The 10,264-nt window shown below is 37.1% G+C and overlaps 1 protein-coding gene across 1 annotated transcript; it reads left to right on the top strand.

The window, feature by feature from the left end:
* Window positions 1-2,101: 2,101 nt before the first annotated feature.
* LOC104535045 (ankyrin repeat domain-containing protein 12-like) lies at window positions 2,102-7,765 on the top strand (the record flags this gene model as incomplete). The annotated part of the gene is made up of 4 exons (XM_010191122.1): window positions 2,102-2,200; window positions 3,839-3,982; window positions 6,787-6,882; window positions 7,203-7,765. Coding segments are annotated over 4 exons (525 nt in total), but the record flags the coding sequence as incomplete, so codon positions are not given.
* Window positions 7,766-10,264: the final 2,499 nt, after the last annotated feature.

Genomic DNA, 10,264 nt, shown 5'->3' on the forward strand with positions numbered 1-10,264 from the left:
GGGCGCCGCCTGCCGCTGGGGAGGCGCCTGTCGCGGCGGTGCTGCCCGGGGGTGAGGAAATCGGCGTGAGAGGCGATCGGCAGCAGCTCTCGTCAAACACAGCCGTGCTGGCGGCTGAAAATGATCTGCTGCGGCGTAATAGCAGCTTCACAGAGGCAGGGTTCTCATATACGTCCAAATGAACGTCCACACGTTTGCTGCCTAGGTAATTAAATCCTTCTGGTTATATCCTACAGGCTTGATTCTTATTTCTGTTGCAAAATTAAACGGTCTATAAATTTAAGGGAGTAACATTTTATAATGACATTTGAAATTGTTCAGGTGATTTGGATGCACTCCAGCTCTGAAATTTTTATGTCTGGATAACTTAGCTGCATAAACTCAAATAATGTTTATAGGCAGATTATTTATCTTGCTTCTTATGCTCTGCGCTTCTCTATTAACAAACGCACTGAGATTTTGGAGAAGTCTTTTGGGGGTTAGTAAAATTAATTAAGTAAAAGTTTGGTTTTACAACAAGTATTTTATTTTATTGAAAGACTATGACAGCACTGTTGTACTGTGCCTTGAATGCAGAGTTTCCAGGCAAAACCAGACTGCAGTGTATCGCAGGCTGAATTTAAACACCCTGAAATCCCTTATGATTGAAACAGATTATTCCAGCAGGTGTTTGTGTTTTGGTGGGGTTTTGCTGTGTTTGTTTGTTTTCAATACTGGTGACTTACACAAACCAGTATATGCCATGAAAGTTACTCACTGATTTGGGAGCCAAACTTTTCATTGAGAGAGGTGAAGTGTATCTTGTTTAGTAGTTTGAAGGAGTTGAATGTCATTTTTTTACCAAATAACAACTTAAGGAATGCACCGCCATCAGTTACTGAGTATGTTCTTTAACTCCAAAGACATTGGCTAACTTCTTGTTGAGCAAAAAAAATTGTCCTGAAATAATCTTCCAAGCAAACAATAATGGGATAATTTTTGGTAGATAAATCACTTTGTTACTGGAGTGTATAGGCGCAAGGCTGATAGTAGAAACACAATGTGTCCATATATGTATTTGCTATTTCTTGACAGTTGCAGGATCCATATTACTGAATAGAATTACATATGTCTATGTGTTTGTGTAAGGTACAAGGTAGAGTACAAAACCTGTAGGCATGTGTTTTAGCTATGGCTTCAGTGGTAGTAAGCAGTATTTCATTTAGTTTTGATGAGTCTTTCCAAAGCAATATCAGTGCTCTTACATCTAGCAGTTGTTAAAAACCGTGCTGAACTGTCAGACAGAGCTTGCATAGAGAAAAGGAAACTTTGGGTGGAGCCTTCAAACTCTAAGATGTTTATTAGTTAGTTCTCAGGAAACATCTGATTTCTTAAGTGTTGGTATCTCATTCAAGTCTATTTGATTTTATTTTTGTGTTTGTTTGGGTTTCTTTTGTTTTGGTGTAAGCTTTTTAAAAAACTTATTTGAATAGCTGACAGGAGGAAACACTTTTTTAAGCCACTGCCTGTGGCTTTAGTGTACTTTTTGTGCTTGTCTGTGTTCTGCATGATTGCATAAGGAATACTGTCAGTTATCTTTTCTGCCATATAAAATGCCAGTGATACCATACAGATATGTCAAATGACTTATTTTTTTTAGCAATATTTTTCTTTTTCTTACTTTGCTCTTATATTTGGCTAGGCAGTTTTTAACTTTCTGAAATGAAAAGTTATGCTTTTAAAAAAATCTTCAAAATAAAAAGCAAGTTGTATATTTACTATCTGCTAATGTATAGTCCTTTTAAAAACCACTACGGCATGCTGACAGTGACTGCTTAAAAGCACAAAAGAGTTTGAAATGCCATTTCAGTTGGGTTTATTAACTTTATGTGAAGGATCCTTAAAATCTTTATTGCAAATGGATTGAAGTCACAGAATTAATAGACAGTACAAAACTCTCATATTTACTCTAAAAAACACCTTGCTTTTGTGTTTTTTTTTGTTTGGTTTGGTTTCTTTTCGGAGGTTTTTTAGTGGGGTGGTTTTTTAAATAAATGCTGAAATCATACAGGCAATGTTAAACATATGTTAATACATATTCACTGTATGTTTTTTTCCACAGATTACACCACCTCCCTCACTGTCGGACCCACTTAAGGAACTGTTTAAACAACAGGAGGTTGTAAGGATGAAACTACGTTTACAGCACAGTATTGAAAGGGTAAGACTAAAGTAATTTTTATTTTCCAGCTTTAGGGTTTTTATATGTTTCAGTGGATAGACTGTATTTTGCTCAAGTTAACAATGCTCTGTAAGCAGTCTGCCTTCTATCCAGATTTATGAATTGGGGAATCTTGTAAATAGTTTGGACAACTGTAAGCAGAACACTTAAGTCAGTAAGGCAGCAGCTTTTTCCTGTTAAATGCTTTAAGATGTGGCCCAGATTTTTCCCCAGGGGTGGTGGGAAGAAAGCTGCAGACTCTGGTTTTGAAAGCTAACAGTGGTTGTAGACTTCAGAACTGAATTGACCGAGTTAAAAGAATTGAAGTAAGAGTAAATTCTGTATTGGCTGAAGACACATGTGGCTCTAAGACTAAAACATTATTTGCAATATTCTGTTTGCAAAAAACTGCATGAAATGATGTTAGAGCTACATCTGTAGGCTTCACTGAATTTGAACAAAGCAATTGAGAAAATAGTCCTGGTGTAAGAGTATTCTTTATTTTTAGGTTGCCCAAACCTTTATCCTTGGCAGCCTAGATTTACATGTCTTGTCAGTATTGTGAGCCAGTGCTTGTGGACACAAGCAGGACCCCTTTCTCACATAGGATGTATCTGAAGGGTTTCTGCACTGTTATACAAGCAGCTGGCTCGTTAAAACCCAATGTGGTTGTTTTTTGATGAAGTTGATTTCAATGTGGCTTAACAAACCAGCTGAGGGGAGGGTTTTTACTTGAATTCCATATTTCAGTGTAAAGCTAGGTATAAAATAACAAGCACAAAGAATATAAACATGGTTCAGGATCTCACTGAAAAGAAAGTAGTTGTAACCGAGGGAAAGATGCTGCTTTTTCTGTTTTCCGATCTTTTTATAACCCGCCTTCTTTTCTTTTGACTAAAAATTAGTCATTATGTTGCAAAGCAGTAAACACATACACACATTATTTTATGCCCTTTAAAATTCTGTATATTTTTAGTTGCTTTTCTTAAATATTCTTCAAATAAATGAAATCCACTTTGTACAACTATAAGTCAAGTTTGGCCAAGTGAGCTGTATTTTCTTGTCTCAGTTGAAGAAAGAATCTTTGTCCAGCTATGGATTTATGGAGTTTCTGCATGTTGTTAAAAAAAAAAAAGAAATTACAGTTTTTTAAAAATTAATAATTATTTAAATTATCCTGCTAATTCTATTTCTGCTTCAGTTTGCTTGGCTATTGTGCCTGGCATGGCAAGCACATGACAAAAATCATCACACAGCCAAGACTCAAAACCTATATCCCAACCCTGTGCTCCTCATGCCTTGCATCTTTCACCTTATTAACTAGAACTTGCCTCAGTAGCACGAAGTGGAAAATCTAGGCGTGACATTCAGCCAGCAGTGGTGATGAGGGAGAAGGTGTTTTCAGTTCTGACATTCAGGGAACACTAAATCATTAAATTGAAATTTTTTGAATTTTTGAATCATTACATTGAAATTTTGGATTTGATGAGATAACAACTGCTCCACCAGCCCATCTCTCAGACTGTTCAGAAGTGTAAGCCCTAAAAAGAAATGTTTAAATGTATGGAAATTTTTATGAATCAAACTGAAATGCTTGACTTACCATATGGATATTTATATGTTCTCTTATTCAATTAGGAAAAGCTTATTGTTTCTAATGAACAAGAAGTTCTACGTGTTCATTATCGAGCAGCAAGGACGCTGGCTAATCAAACACTACCATTCAGTGCCTGCACCGTTCTGCTGGATGCTGAGGTTTACAATGTGCCTCTGGATGCTCAGGTAGAGAGATCTGTTTCAGAATTTCAGACTAAAAAGTCTTTCTAGCTTAACTCAAAAGGAGTGTTTGAAGAGAATTCTATTCCCATACTGAAATTGTTGCTGATTTGAGTGGAATTAAGATTTTGCACATTATAGATGGTTACTTTGATTAGGCCTCATGTGGATGTACAATAACCAGAGGATATGGGTTATGTAAGTTGTTTTTCTCTTTTGTACCGTGTCTGGTTTTCTTTCACCTCCAGAAATGATAAAAAGGATAAAATGAGACCTTTACTCTACTCTGATGGTTTTTATGAAATAACATTTTATTCATAAACAACGTATTTTGGAAGCTTACAAATACAGCTTAAACAACAAAGAAATTTTCAGAATATACAAGATCACTTCCATCACTAGTCCAGAGAATCAGAATGCAGTAGTGCATGAAGTGGTGAGGTTGGTTCATGAAATTTGGAATTCTTTTGTGGCGATACCCATATAATGCTTCAGTCATCAGAACTGTTCTATACAGACCAGATGACCAACAGTGAAATGTTGAACGTGTTACCAGATAAAACTATTTATTTTTTTTTTCAAAGTCACCTCAAGCTCTGTATTATTTTCATGCATCATGGTATTTACACATTCAATGTTGGTATTTAGATCCTGATTAAAATAGAAAATAAGCAGTATACTTTTCAATCTCCATACCTTTTATGGACTACTGCTCAGAAGTTTGCTGCAGCCATAACTCTTAAGACAATATGATATCACAGTATCAGTATTTTGTGAACATCTCTGCTAACTAACAAACATGGAAACTGCATTCAGAACCTGTTTCAGTGACTGTGAGGTGCACATAACACAAGGAAGAAGTTTGATGTTATAGATGTAATAGCAGTGTTGATGCATTGGATGCTGGGCATTTTAAAATGAAACACCTACGTTTCCAACGTATATGGAGTTCTGCTTTAGTCCTGGAGCCCTGTATAGAATTATTACAGCTTCCAGTGTTTCCTCACCCTGTTACTACATTTTTTCTTCCTCATCTTTAAAGAACTAGAGCTATGCACAACGAGGTGATTCAGCAACGCACAACGATTTTTTTCATCAGGAGACAGCAGTTTTACAGGGACTGTATTGTTCTCTCATTTCGAGCTTTATACCAATACATTTTTAAATAATTTCCTTAGTAAATCTAACTGCTAGAACAAAAATGAGATTTTTCTCTTCTGTTAGCAGTCCAAATACTGTTTTTAAATAAGCTGATTCTGTATTTGAATTCTGTGAAACAAAAGGAATCTTTACTGGGGGAGAAGTGGTTGTGGGGTTTTTTTTCCCCAGCTTTTTTAACCATCTCTGTAGTAACAGTAGTAGTAGTAAAATGCCTCTCCTTCACCGTCACTACCTCAGCAGCTTTGTGTTTCAGTCTGTGGTAATTTTTCTTAGAAAATGACAATACTGCAGATGATGTTCAGCAAAGTATTAAATATATTTTTATTATCATTGAAATCAGTGTTTTGGCTAGCAACTTGACGCTTTGATTTAAATTTGCTTCATGGGAAGAATGGCGATGCAAAAGAAACCAGCCTCTTGTAACGCATTCTGCCACTTTCCTGTTACCTGCCAGCAAATCTTAATTCTGCCCTATAGTGAAGAGACATTTCTGATGATTTTTTGTCTTCGATTTGAGCAAATAGCTGGGAAAGATTTATAAGCAAAGATGTGGTTTATTTGTCAGAAAAATGACCACCTCAGAACTGTTTTCATGGGATGTCTGGGTCTTTGGAGGCTTGCCTTTATGGCTGCACATGGTGGGCAGACCTTGAGGACCTTTCTTTGGAGTCACATGGGCCAAACCAAAGTGGGGGAGGAACAAGGCCCAGGTTTGTGGTGAACAGACTGAGCTGCTCACAGCTCACATGAACACCTGCAGATCAAGGTTACAAAATCAGGGTTGTTGAGGGCTTTTTCTAGAACCAGCCTGGTCAGCTGTCTTTGATATCTGAAATCTCAGCTGTTTGCTAGAGATTTCAGTCTTAGCAGGTTTTTTCCCTGTTCTTGCCCATTGCTACCATGCACAAATTCTTACAGTTTGGTTTTTTTTTTCCCTAAAAAAGTAACAGCAGCTTGTTCTATTTACTGATTGTTATGTAAATGTTACATTGGAATAGTCTGGCTTTAGGACTGTCTATAATAGAGTACCTAGTTTCTCATGGTGGGCAGATGTGAGATTCCAGTTTCCAATTAAATAGGGTTGTTTTTTTTTTAAAAAAAATATTTAATTGAGTGGGACATTAAGGCATATCTGCTCACTTTTTTTTTTTCAGTCTCCTTTTGGGTATTTTGATAGTAAAAATATTTTTTTTTTAATTACTGCTTTTGAATACTTGAGTAGCCAGTTAAGTCAGGCTGTTTAAGTTTTCCTTTATTAATGTTTTGCTTTTCCTGAGGAAATACTAATTTGTTACTGAATTTCAAAGGGAACGAAGATACCGCAATTTTGTAGAAGGATCTGCTTTATACTGATTAAGATTTTAAGGCATAAATCTTTAAGCCTCCTACTTGAAATTTCAGAAATAGAATACAGTAAATAGCTCGAGGGAATCTGAAAGTGCCCATTTTTAGTCATGAGCTGGCTCATAGCAAAAGTGGTGGTCAATAGATACGCTCGTATATACGCTGATACTTCGACTCAAGAGTTTATTTTTCCACCTGAAGCATTGTTTAGGAAGGTCCCACAAAGTCAGGTTCATGTTTTAAAGTGTGTTTAAGACTGAACCATCAAATAAGTTATGGTTTCACTATTTTATTTTTTTTTTCAGGCTGATGACAGCAAAACATCAGTGAGAGATCGATTTAATGCAAGACAGTTTATGTCGTGGTTACAGGACGTCGATGATAAGTTTGACAAATTAAAGGTACACTTTTTTGTCTTTCCACTTCAAAAAAACCACTTCTAATGTCACTACAAAGATGAGATTAATAAATAGATTAATAAACAGATTTGTGTGCAGTATCATAGGCTATTAAGTTTTAAAGGGAACACAAAGGAGGGTCTAGCAATATAAAAAAACTAACCCTTGTTGCTATACAGTTTAATGGAATAATCTGCAAATTTCTAAACACATAGTGGGGAAATTACTACCACCAGAGAGGTCCCTGATATTTTTCCTGTTTTCAAACTTGTTGTGATATTTTTTCAAATTTTGAAATAACTTCTCTTTCAATTTTAACATAGACGTGTCTTTTGATGAGGCAGCAGCATGAAGCAGCAGCTTTAAATGCTGTACAGAGACTGGAGTGGCAGCTTAAACTACAGGAACTTGATCCTGCTACGTACAAATCCATCAGCATTTATGAAATTCAGGAGTTTTATGTTCCACTTGTTGATGTTAATGACGACTTTGAATTGACGCCAATATGACAACTAGCACCTTCTGGCTCACCCTTTTCCTTGGACAACTAGAGACTGAGGTGCAGGGTTACACAGAGTTATTTTTCTTTTAAGACAGAGCACTTCATTCTGGGGAATCCCACCTTTCTCAATAATTCAGGTGTTCCTTCAGAGAAGTGCGGCACGGGCTCTTGTTCAAACACCGAAGATAAACACTGATCCTAAAGTCGGTTCCCCAGTAAATGTCATTATCTGTATTGTAAAATTGCCTATAGCTTTAGAGCGTATTGCTGAAAAAGATGACAAAACACGGTGAGTTAACAGCGCTGGAAGCTGTTGGTAACTAAAACAGCCACCAAAAAACAAGTGATACTTAAAATCCGCTCTAAAGCTTTGTATTACAAAACTTCAGTAACAGTTGAACTCCCACAGAAAAAGAGATTAAAAAGCCTGTGGAAGAAAATGTAAGACTTGGAGGAAAATAGTCTATTAATCTTATTATATTTTGTAAACTACTGTACAGTTTTCTTTTTGGAAAAAGATGTAATATTGTCTTCATTTTTAAATAATTTATTTTATACATATTGTGTAAATGTAAATAGTCTTGTAATTAATGTTCAAACCTGTATAAAATAAATATTTTAACTGTAAAACTGGTTTTTGTCTAATGTTTTATTGGACCAAAGTTGTAGTTTTTACTAAGTGTAGTGTGTTCCTGGTTGGCAGTTCTTTTTTCTATGGCATGTGTTTGATTTAGCTGCTTGTTTCATCACCATGACTGTAAAAGAATTGAAACTGAACTGTATTGCATGCTTCACAGAACTCGTAACTCCTTTACTTCAACAACTGATACCTAAACAATTGTAATATTTACAAAATCATATTTCATATTAGTCTGCTGTTGTAATGCCATACCTATGACTTACTATACTGAAAATATTTTTGTGTAAAGCAAAACAAAAAAACCCTTTTGCTCTTATATGGTGGTCTCGTAATAGAGCCTATTTTTTCCAACAAAATGCCTTTGAATTAAAATTCTTAAATTGTATATTGTCTATTTTAATATTAATCTATGGAAGGATATGTGAATAGTTGTAAATATAATGTTTAATAAATTTTATTGGTCATGTTACTAGTTGGAATTTCTTAATATTGTAACCCTTGCTATATCAAATCTTAGCATTCCTGAAATATGGGGGGAGGCTCAAAGAAAAACTAAAAAATTCCTGTGCTGTGAAATTTAATGCTCTTTTTATTCTTAGTACCGTTAGCGAGCAGTTAATTATTTATTAGTAGGAGGTTCCAGATGCTCCTGAAAAAGATTTGTTACCCTCTAGTCCATAAATTATTCAAGAATGCTTGGGATCGGATGTCTGTGAAATTGCTTCAGAAAGAAATGGGGCTTAGGCAAGAGATGTGGTTACCTGGAAAAGATTTAAAATACTTGGTTAGAACTGATTTTTAATTATGAGGTGTACTAGAGAGTACTGACTCCTTATGCATGTGTGAACGCCCACGGTGCCCTTGTGATGGAGAGTAAATGGGCACTGGACAAGACACTGATGGACAGTGGGCTCCTTCCCATGTGCACATCACTGCTACTTCCAGTCAAGAATAAAGTAGCAGGAACTCCAGCATAGTAAAACCTCTCCATTAATACGTACTTTGCACCCTGTCACTTTTTTCCCCACCTTTAATTTGTTAGGTACCTGTGGAATGGGAAGTTGATCCTGCTTGTATCTAGGAGTATCTTCCTGACATCACTCAGAATTGAAGATGTAGCGAGGAAAATGTAAATGTAACGTTCTTTCAAAAGTAGCTGTACAAATTTCTGTATTATTTTCTGCTTAAAAAGGAAAAAAAAAACATAAACCTGCAAGGTGTTAACAACTAGTAAGTAGGTATGAGTTTACTTCCAATAGAGTAATAAAGAGTAATGTATCTGGAAGTGGGAGAACTTAATATAAATTAGTCTTTTGAAGTATAGGATATGAATAATTGTTTCATAAAGGACAGAAGCGATAAGCTGGGCTGCAGGAGTGATTGCTTTGTTAGGCAAAATGTGAGTGACAAAAGAACGTGAGCTGAAGGAGACAACTGGGCAGGTTTCTAGCTGGAGCTTGGTGCAGCCGTACGGTGGTACCTCAGTGTGTGCTGCAAGCAAGGACAGCAGTGTCTGCTGGGGCAACAGCAGTGACACAATCTGGGGAGCAGGATGGTGTTGGGGTGCTGCGGCAGTTCTGCACCCTGCGTGGCAGGAGGAACAGGGAGGAGGGTGGGAGTTCACTGTAAAGCAAAGGAAGTTCATCCTCTGGAAGTATCAGCAGAAAGGTTTTTGAGATAATTTAAAAATATTTTGGCAGTATCTTCTCTTACAAGAAGATCTGAATACAGGTCTTAGGTTTAGACTTTTCTTTACAAGGAGAGATGACTTCTTATCAGTCTGTGACAATTTTTATTTTTCCAATTTGAACTTGGTAAAACTTCAGTTGCTCGAAGAAGGACAACTGTCCACATGTTCAGTTCCTTAGACAATGCTCTCCTGGCTTCTCTGCTTTGAATCCAGAGTTTGTTCCAGCCGTGCATTTTCTTCCACGTTTACTCCGTGGATGACACCCCATGTGGGGGTTAAGGACACCCGGCTGGGAATTCCTTTAACAGCGTGGTTGGGAGGGGAGGAGGGAAGAGAGTGAATACAGCAACTCATGGCTGGGCAGGCGGCCCCATTTCCCTCGCCAGGGTCTGGCTGCCTCCCGGGAAGCCCCAGCGCTGCTCGAGGTTTCTGGGTTCCCAGCCAGGTTCCTCCCGCCTTTTTCTTCTACGGACCAAACCTGTTACCTCGGTCCCTCGGAGTTTGTACGCCGGAGGATAATCCACCCCATCGCGGCGTGTTTGAGACCCTGAGC

The sequence above is a fragment of the Mesitornis unicolor genome, unplaced genomic scaffold (assembly GCF_000695765.1).
Source record: "Mesitornis unicolor isolate BGI_N332 unplaced genomic scaffold, ASM69576v1 scaffold41668, whole genome shotgun sequence".
NCBI lineage: Eukaryota > Metazoa > Chordata > Aves > Mesitornithiformes > Mesitornithidae > Mesitornis > Mesitornis unicolor.